The sequence below is a fragment of the Paramisgurnus dabryanus genome, chromosome 4 (assembly GCF_030506205.2).
Source record: "Paramisgurnus dabryanus chromosome 4, PD_genome_1.1, whole genome shotgun sequence".
In the NCBI taxonomy this organism is placed as follows: Eukaryota; Metazoa; Chordata; class Actinopteri; order Cypriniformes; family Cobitidae; genus Paramisgurnus; species Paramisgurnus dabryanus.
In genome coordinates, this window is record NC_133340.1 from 4,813,249 (window position 1) to 4,830,895 (window position 17,647).

The 17,647-nt window shown below is 47.7% G+C and overlaps 1 protein-coding gene across 1 annotated transcript in view; it reads left to right on the forward strand.

Moving 5' to 3' along the window:
* The window catches only part of LOC135746691 (uncharacterized), a 36,727-nt gene that overhangs the window by 12,146 nt on the left and 6,934 nt on the right, over positions 1 to 17,647 (forward strand). Inside the window, exons 4-14 of the mRNA XM_073814454.1 lie at positions 664 to 1,473; positions 4,076 to 4,116; positions 4,215 to 5,007; positions 5,257 to 6,123; positions 6,459 to 6,483; positions 7,823 to 8,589; positions 8,908 to 9,687; positions 9,802 to 10,329; positions 11,671 to 12,285; positions 12,868 to 13,566; positions 16,411 to 17,181. Coding sequence (XP_073670555.1) covers positions 664 to 1,473; positions 4,076 to 4,116; positions 4,215 to 5,007; positions 5,257 to 6,123; positions 6,459 to 6,483; positions 7,823 to 8,589; positions 8,908 to 9,687; positions 9,802 to 10,329; positions 11,671 to 12,285; positions 12,868 to 13,566; positions 16,411 to 17,181 — 6,696 coding nt within the window. The remainder of the gene's footprint in view (positions 1 to 663; positions 1,474 to 4,075; positions 4,117 to 4,214; positions 5,008 to 5,256; positions 6,124 to 6,458; positions 6,484 to 7,822; positions 8,590 to 8,907; positions 9,688 to 9,801; positions 10,330 to 11,670; positions 12,286 to 12,867; positions 13,567 to 16,410; positions 17,182 to 17,647) is intronic.

Genomic DNA, 17,647 nt, shown 5'->3' on the forward strand with positions numbered 1-17,647 from the left:
ACAACTGTTGCTCCAACCACAACAACTGCTGCTTCAACAACCACAACTGCTGCTCCAACGACCACAACTGTTGCTCCAACAACCATAACAATTCTTACAACGACTACCACAATTGCTTCAACAACCACAACTGTTGCTCCAACAACCACAACAGTTCCTCCAACGACTACCACAGTTGCTCCAACCACAACAACTGCTGCTCCAACAACCACAACTGCTGCTCCAACGACCACAACTGTTGCTCCAACGACTACAACAGTTCCTCCAACCACAACAACTGCTGCTCCAACAACCACAACTGCTGCTCCAACCACAACAACTGCTGCTCCAACAACCACAACTGCTGCTCCAACAACCACAACAGTTCTTCCAACGACTACCACAGTTGCTCCAACAACCACAACTGTTGCTCCAATGACTACAACTGTTGCTCCAACCACAACTGCTGCTCTAACAACTACAACTTCTTCTCCAACAACCACAACTGTTGCTCCAACAACCACAACAATTCTTCCAACGACTACCACAGTTGCTTTAACAACCACAATTGTTGCTCCAACAACCACAACAGTTCCTCCAACAACTACCACAGTTGCTCCAACCACAACAACTTCTGCTCCAACAACCACAACTGCTGCTCCAACAACAACAACTGCTGCTCCAACGACCACAACTGTTGCTCCAACAACCACAACAGTTTTTCCAACGACTACCACAGTTGCTCCAACAACCACAACTGTTGCTCCAACGACCACAACAGTTCCTCCAACCACAACAACTGCTGCTCCAACAACCACAACTGCTGCTTCAACGACCACAACTGTTGCTCCAACAACCACAACAGTTTTTCCAACGACTACCACAGTTGCTCCAACAACCACAACAGTTCTTCCAACGACTACCACAGTTGCTCCAACAACCACAACTTTTGCTACAACGACTACAACAGTTCTTTCAACAACTACCACAGTTGCTCCAAAAACTACAACTGTTGCTCCAACGACCACAAAAGTTCCTCCAACAACTACCACAGTTGCTCCAACAACCACAACTATTGCTCCAACGACCACAACAATTCTTCCAACAATTACCACAGTTGCCCCAAAAACCACAACTGTTGCTCCAACAACCACAACAATTCTTCCAACGACTACCACAGTTGCTTTAACAACCACAATTGTTGCTCCAACAACCACAACAGTTCCTCCAACAACTACCACAGTTGCTCCAACCACAACAACTTCTGCTCCAACAACCACAACTGCTGCTCCAACAACCACAACTGCTGCTCCAACGACCACAACTGTTGCTCCAACAACCACAACAGTTTTTCCAACGACTACCACAGTTGCTCCAACAACCACAACTGTTGCTCCAACGACAACAACAGTTCCTCCAACCACAACAACTGCTGCTCCAACAACCACAACTGCTGCTCCAACGACCACAACTGTTGCTCCAACAACCACAACAGTTTTTCCAACGACTACCACAGTTGCTCCAACAAACACAACAGTTCTTCCAACGACTAACACAGTTGCTCCAACAACCACAACTTTTGCTACAACGACTACAACAGTTCTTTCAACAACTACCACAGTTGCTCCAACAACTACAACTGTTGCTCCAACGACCACAAAAGTTCCTCCAACAACTACCACAGTTGCTCCAACAACCACAACTATTGCTCCAACGACCACAACAATTCTTCCAACAATTAACACAGTTGCCCCAAAAACCACAACTGTTGCTCCAACAACCACAACAGTTCCTCCAACCACAACAACTGCTGCTCCAACAACCACAACTGCTGCTCCAACAACCACAACTGTTGCTCCAACCACAACAACTGCTGCTCCAACAACCACAACTTCTTCTCCAACAACCACAACTGTTGTTCCAACGACCACAACAGTTCCTCCAACAACTACCACAGTTGCTTCAACGACCACAACAACTGCTGCTCCAAAAACCACAACTGCTGCTACAACAACCACAACTGTTGCTCCAACAACCACCATAGTTCCTCCAACGACCACAACTGTTGCTCCAACAACCACAACAGTTCTTCCAACGACTACCACAGTTGCTCCAACAACCACAACTGTTGCTCCAACCACAACTGTTGCTCCAACCACAACAACTGCTGCTCCAACAACCACCACTGCTGCTCCAACGACCACAACTGTTGCTCCAACAACCACAACTGATGCTCCAACAAGCACAACAGTTCCTCCAACAACTACCGCAGATGCTCCAACAACCACAACTGTTGCTCCAACCACCACAACAGTTCCTCCAACAACTAGCACAGTTGCTCCAACAACCACAACTGTTGCTCCAACGACCACAACAGTTCCTCCAACAACCACAACTGCTGCTCCAACAACCACAACTGCTGCTCCAACGACCACAACTGTTGCTCCAACAACCACAACAGTTCTTCCAACGACTACCACAGTTGCTCCAACAACCACAACTGTTTCTCCAAAAACCACAGTTGGTCCAACAACCACAACTATTGCTCCAACGACCACAACAATTCTTCCAACAACTCCCACAGTTGCTCCAACAACCACAACTGTTGCTCCAATGACCACAACAATTCTTCCAACAACTACCACAGTTGCTCCAACAACCACAACTGTTTCTCCAACGACCACAACAGTTCCTCCAACAACTACCACAGTTGCTCCAACAACCACAACAATTCCTCCAACAACTACCACAGTTGTTCCAACAACCACAACTGTTGCTCCTACGACCACAACAGTTCCTCCAACAACTACCACAGTTGCTCCAACAACCACAACAGTTCTTCCAACGACTACCACAGTTGCTCCAACAACCACAACTGTTGCTCCAACCACAACAACTGCTGCTCCAACAACCACAACTGCTGCTCCAACAACCACAACTGTTGCTCCAACAACCACAACAGTTCCTTCAACAACTACCACAGCTGCTTCAACAACCACAACTGTTGCTCCAACGACCACAACAGTTTCTCCAACAACTACCACAGTTGCTCCAACAACCACAACTGTTGCTCCAATGACTACAACAGTTCCTCCAACAACTTCCACAGTTGCTCCAATGACGACAACTGCGGCTCAAACAACCACAACTGTTGCTCCAACCACTACAACTGTAGCTCCAACAACAACAACTGCTGCTCCAACAACCACAACTGTTGCTCCAACAATCACAACTGTTGCTCCAACGACCACAACAGTTCCTCCAACGACCACAACAGTTCCTCCAACGACCACAACAGTTCCTCCAACAACTACCACAGTTGCTCCAACAACCACAACTGTTGCTCCAACCACCACAACAGTTCCTCCAACAACTACCACAGTTGCTCTAACAACCACAACTGTTGCTCCAACGACCACAACAGTTCCTCCAACAACTACCACAGTTGCTCCAACAACCACAACTATTGCTCCAACGACCACAACAATTCTCCTAACAACTACCACAGTTGCTCCAACAACCACAACTGTTGCTCCAACGACCACAACAGTTCCTCCAACAACTACCACAGTTGCTCTAACAACCACAACTGTTGCTCCAACCACGACAACAGTTTCTCCAACAACTACCACAGTTCCTTCAACAACTACCACAGTTCCTTCAACAACTACCACAGTTGCTCCAACAACCACAACTATTGCTCCAACGACCACAACAGTTCCTCCAACAACTACCACAGGTACTCCAACAACCACAACTGTTGCTCCAACCACAACAACTGCTGCTCCAACAACCACAACTGCTGCTCCAACAACCACAACAGTTCTTCCAACGACTACCACAGTTGCTCCAACAACCACAACTGTTGCTCCTACGACCACAACAGTTCCTCCAACAACTACCACAGGTACTCCAACAACCACAACTGTTGCTCCAACCACAACAACTGCTGCTCCAACAACCACAACTGTTGCTCCAACCACAACAACTGCTGCTCCAACAACCACAACTGCTGCTCCAACAACCACAACAGTTCTTCCAACGACTACCACAGTTGCTCCAACAACCACAACTGTTGCTCCTACGACCACAACAGTTCCTTCAACATCTACCACAGTTGTTCAAACAACCACAACTGTTGGTCCAACCACAACAACTGCTGCTCCAACAACCACCACTGCTGCTCCAACGACCACAACTGTTGCTCCAACAACCACAACTGATGCTCCAACAAGCACAACAGTTCCTCCAACAACTACCGCAGATGCTCCAACAACCAGAACTGTTGCTCCAACCACCACAACAGTTCCTCCAACAACTAGCACAGTTGCTCCAACAACCACAACTGTTGCTCCAACGACCACAACAGTTCCTCCAACAACCACAACTGCTGCTCCAACAACCACAACTGCTGCTCCAACGACCACAACTGTTGCTCCAACAACCACAACAGTTCTTCCAACGACTACCACAGTTGCTCCAACAACCACAACTGTTTCTCCAAAAACCACAGTTGGTCCAACAACCACAACTATTGCTCCAACGACCACAACAATTCTTCCAACAACTCCCACAGTTGCTCCAACAACCACAACTGTTGCTCCAATGACCACAACAATTCTTCCAACAACTACCACAGTTGCTCCAACAACCACAACTGTTTCTCCAACGACCACAACAGTTCCTCCAACAACTACCACAGTTGCTCCAACAACCACAACAGTTCCTCCAACAACTACCACAGTTGTTCCAACAACCACAACTGTTGCTCCAACGACCACAACAGTTCCTCCAACAACTACCACAGTTGCTCCAACAACCACAACAGTTCTTCCAACGACTACCACAGTTGCTCCAACAACCACAACTGTTGCTCCAACCACAACAACTGCTGCTCCAACAACCACAACTGCTGCTCCAACAACCACAACTGTTGCTCCAACAACCACAACAGTTCCTTCAACAACTACCACAGCTGCTTCAACAACCACAACTGTTGCTCCAACGACCACAACAGTTTCTCCAACAACTACCACAGTTGCTCCAACAACCACAACTGTTGCTCCAACGACTACAACAGTTCCTCCAACAACTTCCACAGTTGCTCCAATGACGACAACTGCGGCTCAAACAACCACAACTGTTGCTCCAACCACTACAACTGTAGCTCCAACAACTGCTGCTCCAACAACCACAACTGTTGCTCCAACAATCACAACTGTTGCTCCAACGACCACAACAGTTCCTCCAACGACCACAACAGTTCCTCCAACGACCACAACAGTTCCTCCAACAACTACCACAGTTGCTCCAACAACCACAACTGTTGCTCCAACCACCACAACAGTTCCTCCAACAACTACCACAGTTGCTCTAACAACCACAACTGTTGTTCCAACGACCACAACAGTTCCTCCAACAACTACCACAGTTGCTCCAACAACCACAACTATTGCTCCAACGACCACAACAATTCTCCTAACAACTACCACAGTTGCTCCAACAACCACAACTGTTGCTCCAACGACCACAACAGTTCCTCCAACAACTACCACAGTTGCTCTAACAACCACAACTGTTGCTCCAACCACGACAACAGTTTCTCCAACAACTACCACAGTTCCTTCAACAACTACCACAGTTCCTTCAACAACTACCACAGTTGCTCCAACAACCACAACTATTGCTCCAACGACCACAACAGTTCCTCCAACAACTACCACAGGTACTCCAACAACCACAACTGTTGCTCCAACCACAACAACTGCTGCTCCAACAACCACAACTGCTGCTCCAACAACCACAACAGTTCTTCCAACGACTACCACAGTTGCTCCAACAACCACAACTGTTGCTCCTACGACCACAACAGTTCCTTCAACATCTACCACAGTTGTTCAAACAACCACAACTGTTGGTCCAACCACAACAACTGCTGCTCCAACAACCACAACTGTTGCTCCAACGACAACAACTGTTGCTACAATGACAACAACTATTGCTCCAACAACCACAACAGTTGCTCCAACAACCACAACTGTTGCTCCAACGACCACAACAGTTCCTTCAACCACAACAACTGCTGCTCCAACAACCACAACTGCTGTTCCAACGACCACAACTGTTGCTCCAACAACCACAACAGTTCTTCCAACGACTACCACAGTTGCTCCAACAACCACAACTGTTGCTCCAACAACCACAACAGTTCTTCCAACGACTACCACAGTTGCTCCAACAACCACAACTGTTGATCCAACCACAACAACTGCTGCTTCAACAACCACAACTGCTGCTCCAACGACCACAACAGTTCCTCCAACAACCACAACTGCTGCTCCAACGACCACAACTGTTGCTCCAACAACCACAACTGTTGCTCCAACGACCACAACAGTTCCTTCAACCACAACAACTGCTGCTCCAACAACCACAACTGCTGTTCCAACGACCACAACTGTTGCTCCAACAACCACAAGAGTTCTTCCAACGACCACAGCTATTGTTCCAACCACAACAACTGCTGCTTCAACAACCACAACTGCTGCTCCAACGACCACAACAGTTCTTCCAACAACCACAACTGCTGCTCCAACGACCACAACTGTTGCTCCAACAACCACAACAGTTCGTCCAACGACTACCACAGTTGCTCCAACAACCACAACTGTTGCTCCAACGACTACAACAGTTCCTCCAACAACTTCCACAGTTGCTCCAACGACGACAACTGCGGCTCAAACAACCACAACTGTTGCTCCAACCACTACAACTGTAGCTCCAACAACAACAACTGCTGCTCCAATAACCACAACTGCTGCTCCAACAACCACAACTGTTGCTCCAACAACCACAACAGTTCCTTCAACAACTACCACAGTTGCTCCAATTACCACAACTGTTGCTCCAACCACCACAACAGTTCCTCCAACAACTACCACTGTTGCTCCAACAACCACAACTGTTGCTCTAACGACCACAACAGTTCCTTCAACAACTACCCTAGTTGCTCCAACGACCACAACAGTTTCTCCAAAAACCACAGTTGGTCCAACAACCACAACTATTGCTCCAACGACCACAACAATTCTCCCAACAACTACCACAGTTGCTCCAACAACCACAACTGTTGCTCCAACGACCACAACAGTTCCTCCAACAACTACCACAGTTGCTCTAACAACCACAACTGTTGCTCCAACCACGACAACAGTTTCTCCAACAACTACCACAGTTCCTTCAACAACTACCACAGTTCCTTCAACAACTACCACAGTTGCTCCAACAACCACAACTATTGCTCCAACGACCACAACAGTTCCTCCAACAACTACCACAGGTACTCCAACAACCACAACTGTTGCTCCAACCACAACAACTGCTGCTCCAACAACCACAACTGCTGCTCCAACAACCACAACAGTTCTTCCAACGACTACCACAGTTGCTCCAACAACCACAACTGTTGCTCCTACGACCACAACAGTTCCTTCAACATCTACCACAGTTGTTCAAACAACCACAACTGTTGGTCCAACCACAACAACTGCTGCTCCAACAACCACAACTGTTGCTCCAACGACAACAACTGTTGCTACAATGACAACAACTATTGCTCCAACAACCACAACAGTTGCTCCAACAACCACAACTGTTGCTCCAACGACCACAACAGTTCCTTCAACCACAACAACTGCTGCTCCAACAACCACAACTGCTGTTCCAACGACCACAACTGTTGCTCCAACAACCACAACAGTTCTTCCAACGACTACCACAGTTGCTCCAACAACCACAACTGTTGCTCCAACAACCACAACAGTTCTTCCAACGACTACCACAGTTGCTCCAACAACCACAACTGTTGATCCAACCACAACAACTGCTGCTTCAACAACCACAACTGCTGCTCCAACGACCACAACAGTTCCTCCAACAACCACAACTGCTGCTCCAACGACCACAACTGTTGCTCCAACAACCACAACTGTTGCTCCAACGACCACAACAGTTCCTTCAACCACAACAACTGCTGCTCCAACAACCACAACTGCTGTTCCAACGACCACAACTGTTGCTCCAACAACCACAACAGTTCTTCCAACGACCACAGCTATTGTTCCAACCACAACAACTGCTGCTTCAACAACCACAACTGCTGCTCCAACGACCACAACAGTTCTTCCAACAACCACAACTGCTGCTCCAACGACCACAACTGTTGCTCCAACAACCACAACAGTTCGTCCAACGACTACCACAGTTGCTCCAACAACCACAACTGTTGCTCCAACGACTACAACAGTTCCTCCAACAACTTCCACAGTTGCTCCAACGACGACAACTGCGGCTCAAACAACCACAACTGTTGCTCCAACCACTACAACTGTAGCTCCAACAACAACAACTGCTGCTCCAATAACCACAACTGCTGCTCCAACAACCACAACTGTTGCTCCAACAACCACAACAGTTCCTTCAACAACTACCACAGTTGCTCCAATTACCACAACTGTTGCTCCAACCACCACAACAGTTCCTCCAACAACTACCACTGTTGCTCCAACAACCACAACTGTTGCTCTAACGACCACAACAGTTCCTTCAACAACTACCCTAGTTGCTCCAACGACCACAACAGTTTCTCCAAAAACCACAGTTGGTCCAACAACCACAACTATTGCTCCAACGACCACAACAATTCTTCCAACAACTCCCACAGTTGCTCCAACAACCACAACTGTTGCTCCAACGACCACAACAGTTCCTCCAACAACTACCACAGTTGCTCTAACAACCACAACTGTTGCTCCAACCACGACAACAGTTTCTCCAACAACTACCACAGTTCCTTCAACAACTACCACAGTTCCTTCAACAACTACCACAGTTGCTCCAACAACCACAACTATTGCTGCAACGACCACAACAGTTCCTCCAACAACTACCACAGGTACTCCAACAACCACAACTGTTGCTCCAACCACAACAACTGCTGCTCCAACAACCACAACTGCTGCTCCAACAACCACAACAGTTCTTCCAACGACTACCACAGTTGCTCCAACAACCACAACTGTTGCTCCTACGACCACAACAGTTCCTTCAACATCTACCACAGTTGTTCAAACAACCACAACTGTTGGTCCAACCACAACAACTGCTGCTCCAACAACCACAACTGTTGCTCCAACGACAACAACTGTTGCTACAATGACAACAACTATTGCTCCAACAACCACAACAGTTGCTCCAACAACCACAACTGTTGCTCCAACGACCACAACAGTTCCTTCAACCACAACAACTGCTGCTCCAACAACCACAACTGCTGTTCCAACGACCACAACTGTTGCTCCAACAACCACAACAGTTCTTCCAACGACTACCACAGTTGCTCCAACAACCACAACTGTTGCTCCAACAACCACAACAGTTCTTCCAACGACTACCACAGTTGCTCCAACAACCACAACTGTTGATCCAACCACAACAACTGCTGCTTCAACAACCACAACTGCTGCTCCAACGACCACAACAGTTCCTCCAACAACCACAACTGCTGCTCCAACGACCACAACTGTTGCTCCAACAACCACAACTGTTGCTCCAACGACCACAACAGTTCCTTCAACCACAACAACTGCTGCTCCAACAACCACAACTGCTGTTCCAACGACCACAACTGTTGCTCCAACAACCACAACAGTTCTTCCAACGACCACAGCTATTGTTCCAACCACAACAACTGCTGCTTCAACAACCACAACTGCTGCTCCAACGACCACAACAGTTCTTCCAACAACCACAACTGCTGCTCCAACGACCACAACTGTTGCTCCAACAACCACAACAGTTCGTCCAACGACTACCACAGTTGCTCCAACAACCACAACTGTTGCTCCAACGACTACAACAGTTCCTCCAACAACTTCCACAGTTGCTCCAACGACGACAACTGCGGCTCAAACAACCACAACTGTTGCTCCAACCACTACAACTGTAGCTCCAACAACAACAACTGCTGCTCCAATAACCACAACTGCTGCTCCAACAACCACAACTGTTGCTCCAACAACCACAACAGTTCCTTCAACAACTACCACAGTTGCTCCAATTACCACAACTGTTGCTCCAACCACCACAACAGTTCCTCCAACAACTACCACTGTTGCTCCAACAACCACAACTGTTGCTCTAACGACCACAACAGTTCCTTCAACAACTACCCTAGTTGCTCCAACGACCACAACAGTTTCTCCAAAAACCACAGTTGGTCCAACAACCACAACTATTGCTCCAACGACCACAACAATTCTTCCAACAACTCCCACAGTTGCTCCAACAACCACAACTGTTGCTCCAACGACCACAACAGTTCCTCCAACAACTACCACAGTTGCTCTAACAACCACAACTGTTGCTCCAACCACGACAACAGTTTCTCCAACAACTACCACAGTTCCTTCAACAACTACCACAGTTCCTTCAACAACTACCACAGTTGCTCCAACAACCACAACTATTGCTCCAACGACCACAACAGTTCCTCCAACAACTACCACAGGTACTCCAACAACCACAACTGTTGCTCCAACCACAACAACTGCTGCTCCAACAACCACAACTGCTGCTCCAACAACCACAACAGTTCTTCCAACGACTACCACAGTTGCTCCAACAACCACAACTGTTGCTCCTACGACCACAACAGTTCCTTCAACATCTACCACAGTTGTTCAAACAACCACAACTGTTGGTCCAACCACAACAACTGCTGCTCCAACAACCACAACTGTTGCTCCAACGACAACAACTGTTGCTACAATGACAACAACTATTGCTCCAACAACCACAACAGTTGCTCCAACAACCACAACTGTTGCTCCAACGACCACAACAGTTCCTTCAACCACAACAACTGCTGCTCCAACAACCACAACTGCTGTTCCAACGACCACAACTGTTGCTCCAACAACCACAACAGTTCTTCCAACGACTACCACAGTTGCTCCAACAACCACAACTGTTGCTCCAACAACCACAACAGTTCTTCCAACGACTACCACAGTTGCTCCAACAACCACAACTGTTGATCCAACCACAACAACTGCTGCTTCAACAACCACAACTGCTGCTCCAACGACCACAACAGTTCCTCCAACAACCACAACTGCTGCTCCAACGACCACAACTGTTGCACCAACAACCACAACTGTTGCTCCAACGACCACAACAGTTCCTTCAACCACAACAACTGCTGCTCCAACAACCACAACTGCTGTTCCAACGACCACAACTGTTGCTCCAACAACCACAACAGTTCTTCCAACGACCACAGCTATTGTTCCAACCACAACAACTGCTGCTTCAACAACCACAACTGCTGCTCCAACGACCACAACAGTTCTTCCAACAACCACAACTGCTGCTCCAACGACCACAACTGTTGCTCCAACAACCACAACAGTTCGTCCAACGACTACCACAGTTGCTCCAACAACCACAACTGTTGCTCCAACGACTACAACAGTTCCTCCAACAACTTCCACAGTTGCTCCAACGACGACAACTGCGGCTCAAACAACCACAACTGTTGCTCCAACCACTACAACTGTAGCTCCAACAACAACAACTGCTGCTCCAATAACCACAACTGCTGCTCCAACAACCACAACTGTTGCTCCAACAACCACAACAGTTCCTTCAACAACTACCACAGTTGCTCCAATTACCACAACTGTTGCTCCAACCACCAAAACAGTTCCTCCAACAACTACCACTGTTGCTCCAACAACCACAACTGTTGCTCTAACGACCACAACAGTTCCTTCAACAACTACCCTAGTTGCTCCAACGACCACAACAGTTTCTCCAAAAACCACAGTTGGTCCAACAACCACAACTATTGCTCCAACGACCACAACAATTCTTCCAACAACTCCCACAGTTGCTCCAACAACCACAACTGTTGCTCCAATGACCACAACAATTCTTCCAACAACTACCACAGTTGCTCCAACAACCACAACTGTTTCTCCAACGACCACAACAGTTCCTCCAACAACTACCACAGTTGCTCCAACAACCACAACTTTTGCTCCAACGACCACAACAGTTCCTCCAACAACTACCACAGTTGCACCAACGACCACAACTGTTGCTTTAACCACAACAACTGCTGCTCAAACAACCACAACTGCTGCTCCAATGACCACAACTGTTGCTCCAACAACCACAACAGTTCTTCCAACGACTACCACAGTTGCTCCAACAACCACAACTGTTGCTCCAACCACAACAACTGCTGCTCCAACAACCACAACTGCTGCTCCAACAACCACAACTGTTGCTCCAACAACCACAACAGTTCCTCCAACAACTACCACAGCTGCTTCAAAAACCACAACTGTTGCTCCAACGACCACAACAGTTTCTCCAACAACTACCACAGTTGCTCCAACAACCACAACTGTTGCTCCAACGACTACAACAGTTCCTCCAACAACTTCCACAGTTGCTCCAATGACGACAACTGCGGCTCAAACAACCACAACTGTTGCTCCAACCACTACAACTGTAGCTCCAACAACAACAACTGCTGCTCCAACAACCACAACTGTTGCTCCAACAATCACAACTGTTGCTCCAACGACCACAACAGTTCCTCCAACAACTACCACAGTTGCTCCAACAACCACAACTGTTGCTCCAACCACCACAACAGTTCCTCCAACAACTACCACAGTTGCTCTAACAACCACAACTGTTGCTCCAACGACCACAACAGTTCCTCCAACAAATACCACAGTTGCTCCAACAACCACAACTATTGCTCCAACGACCACAACAATTCTCCCAACAACTACCACAGTTGCTCCAACAACCACAACTGTTTCTCCAACGACCACAACAGTTCCTCCAACAACTACCACAGTTGCTCCAACAACCACAACTGTTGCCCCAACCACGACAACAGTTTCTCCAACAACTACCACAGTTCCTTCAACAACTACCACAGTTCCTTCAACAACTACCACAGTTGCTCCAACAACCACAACTATTGCTCCAACGACCACAACAGTTCCTCCAACAACTACCACAGGTACTCCAACAACCACAACTGTTGCTCCAACCACAACAACTGCTGCTCCAACAACCACAACTGCTGCTCCAACAACCACAACAGTTCTTCCAACGACTACCACAGTTGCTCCAACAACCACAACTGTTGCTCCTACGACCACAACAGTTCCTTCAACATCTACCACAGTTGCTCCAACAACCACAACTGTTGCTCCAACCACAACAACTGCTGCTCCAACAACCACAACTGTTGCTCCAACGACAACAACTGTTGCTCCAACGACAACAACTGTTGCTCCAACAACCACAACTGTTGCTTCAACAACCACAACAGTTCTTCCAACGACTACCACAGTTGCTCCAACAACCACAACTGTTGCTCCAACCACAACAACTGCTGCTCCAACAACCACAACTGCTGCTCCAACAACCACAACTGTTGCTCCAACAACCACAACAGTTCCTCCAACAACTACCACAGCTGCTTCAACAACCACAACTGTTGCTCCAACGACCACAACAGTTTCTCCAACAACTACCACAGTTGCTCCAACAACCACAACTGTTGCTCCAACGACTACAACAGTTCCTCCAACAACTTCCACAGTTGCTCCAATGACGACAACTGCGGCTCAAACAACCACAACTGTTGCTCCAACCACTACAACTGTAGCTCCAACAACAACAACTGCTGCTCCAACAACCACAACTGTTGCTCCAACAATCACAACTGTTGCTCCAACGACCACAACAGTTCCTCCAACGACCACAACAGTTCCTCCAACAACTACCACAGTTGCTCCAACAACCACAACTGTTGCTCCAACCACCACAACAGTTCCTCCAACAACTACCACAGTTGCTCTAACAACCACAACTGTTGCTCCAACGACCACAACAGTTCCTCCAACAACTACCACAGTTGCTCCAACAACCACAACGATTGCTCCAACGACCACAACAATTCTCCTAACAACTACCACAGTTGCTCCAACAACCACAACTGTTTCTCCAAAGACCACAACAGTTCCTCCAACAACTACCACAGTTGCTCCAACAACCACAACTTTTGCTCCAACGACCAAAACAGTTCCTCCAACAACTACCACAGTTGCTCCAACGACCACAACTGTTGCTCCAACCACAACAACTGCTGCTCAAACAACCACAACTGCTGCTCCAATGACCACAACTGTTGCTCCAACAACCACAACAGTTCTTCCAACGACTACCACAGTTGCTCCAACAACCACAACTGTTGCTCCAACCACAACAACTGCTGCTCCAACAACCACAACTGCTGCTCCAACAACCACAACTGTTGCTCCAACAACCACAACAGTTCCTCCAACAACTACCACAGCTGCTTCAACAACCACAACTGTTGCTCCAACGACCACAACAGTTTCTCCAACAACTACCACAGTTGCTCCAACAACCACAACTGTTGCTCCAACGACTACAACAGTTCCTCCAACAACTTCCACAGTTGCTCTAATGACGACAACTGCGGCTCAAACAACCACAACTGTTGCTCCAACCACTACAACTGTAGCTCCAACAACAACAACTGCTGCTCCAACAACCACAACTGTTGCTCCAACAATCACAACTGTTGCTCCAACGACCACAACAGTTCCTCCAACAACTACCACAGTTGCTCCAACAACCACAACTGTTGCTCCAACGACCACAACAGTTCCTCCAACAACTACCACAGTTGCTCTAACAACCACAACTGTTGCTCCAACGACCACAACAGTTCCTCCAACAAATACCACAGTTGCTCCAACAACCACAACTATTGCTCCAACGACCACAACAATTCTCACAACAACTACCACAGTTGCTCCAACAACCACAACTGTTGCTCCAACGACCACAACAGTTCCTCCAACAACTACCACAGTTGCTCCAACAACCACAACTGTTGCCCCAACCACGACAACAGTTTCTCCAACAACTACCACAGTTCCTTCAACAACTACCACAGTTGCTCCAACAACCACAACTATTGCTCCAACGACCACAACAGTTCCTCCAACAACTACCACAGGTACTCCAACAACCACAACTGTTGCTCCAACCACAACAACTGCTGCTCCAACAACCACAACTGCTGCTCCAACAACCACAACAGTTCTTCCAACGACTATCACAGTTGCTCCAACAACCACAACTGTTGCTCCTACGACCACAACAGTTCCTTCAACATCTACCACAGTTGCTCCAACAACCACAACTGTTGCTCCAACCACAACAACTGCTGCTCCAACAACCACAACTGTTGCTCCAACGACAACAACTGTTGCTCCAACGACAACAACTGTTGCTCCAACAACCACAACTGTTGCTTCAACAACCACAACAGTTCTTCCAACGACTACAACAGTTGCTCCAACAACCACAACTGTTGCTCCAACCACAACAACTGCTGCTCCAACAACCACAACTGCTGCTCCAACAACCACAACTGTTGCTCCAACAACCACAACAGTTCCTCCAACAACTACCACAGCTGCTTCAACAACCACAACTGTTGCTCCAACGACCACAACAGTTTCTCCAACAACTACCACAGTTGCTCCAACAACCACAACTGTTGCTCCAACGACTACAACAGTTCCTCCAACAACTTCCACAGTTGCTCCAATGACGACAACTGCGGCTCAAACAACCACAACTGTTGCTCCAACCACTACAACTGTAGCTCCAACAACAACAACTGCTGCTCCAACAACCGCAACTGTTGCTCCAACAATCACAACTGTTGCTTCAACGACCACAACAGTTCCTCCAACGACCACAACAGTTCCTCCAACAACTACCACAGTTGCTCCAACAACCACAACTGTTGCTCCAACCACCACAACAGTTCCTCCAACAACTACCACAGTTGCTCTAACAACCACAACTGTTGCTCCAACGACCACAACAGTTCCTCCAACAACTACCACAGTTGCTCCAACAACCACAACTATTGCTCCAACGACCACAACAATTCTCCTAACAACTACCACAGTTGCTCCAACAACCACAACTGTTGCTCCAACGACCACAACAGTTCCTCCAACAACTACCACAGTTGCTCAAACAATCACAACTGTTGCTCCAACCACGACAACAGTTTCTTCAACAACTACCACAGTTCCTTCAACAACTACCACAGTTCCTTCAACAACTACCACAGTTGCTCCAACAACCACAACTATTGCTCCAACGACCACAACAGTTCCTCCAACAACTACCACAGGTACTCCAACAACCACAACTGTTGCTCCAACCACAACAACTGCTGCTCCAACAACCACAACTGCTGCTCCAACAACCACAACAGTTCTTCCAACGACTACCACAGTTGCTCCAACAATAACAACTGTTGCTCCTACGACCACAACAGTTCCTTCAACCACAACAACTGCTGCTCCAACAACCACAACTGCTCTTCCAACAACCACAACAGTTCTTCCAACGACTACCACAGTTGCTCCAACAACCACAACAGTTCCTTCAACAGCTACCACAGTTGCTCCAATTACCACAACTATTGCTCCAAAAACCACAACAGTTCCTCCAACAACTACCACAGTTGCTCCAACAACCACAACTGTTGCTCCAACCACCACAACAGTTCCTCCAACAACTACCACTGTTGCTCCAACAACCACAACTGTTGCTCTAACGACCACAACAGTTCCTTCAACAACTACCCTAGTTGCTCCAACGACCACAACAGTTTCTCCAAAAACTACCACTGTTGCTCCAACAACCACAACTGTTCTTCCAACGACTACAACAGTTGCTCCAACAACCACAACTGTTGCTCCAACCACAACAACTGCTGCTCCAACAACCACAACTGCTGCTCCAACAACCACAACTGTTGCTCCAACAACCACAACAGTTCCTCCAACAACTACCACAGCTGCTTCAACAACCACAACTGTTGCTCCAACGACCACAACAGTTTCTCCAACAACTACCACAGTTGCTCCAACAACCACAACTGTTGCTCCAACGACTACAACAGTTCCTCCAACAACTTCCACAGTTGCTCCAATGACGACAACTGCGGCTCAAACAACCACAACTGTTGCTCCAACCACTACAACTGTAGCTCCAACAACAACAACTGCTGCTCCAACAACCGCAACTGTTGCTCCAACAATCACAACTGTTGCTTCAACGACCACAACAGTTCCTCCAACGACCACAACAGTTCCTCCAACAACTACCACAGTTGCTCCAACAACCACAACTGTTGCTCCAACCACCACAACAGTTCCTCCAACAACTACCACAGTTGCTCTAACAACAACAACTGTTGCTCCAACGACCACAACAGTTCCTCCAACAACTACCACAGTTGCTCCAACAACCACAACTATTGCTCCAACGACCACAACAATTCTCCTAACAACTACCACAGTTGCTCCAACAACCACAACTGTTGCTCCAACGACCACAACAGTTCCTCCAACAACTACCACAGTTGCTCAAACAATCACAACTGTTGCTCCAACCACGACAACAGTTTCTTCAACAACTACCACAGTTCCTTCAACAACTACCACAGTTCCTT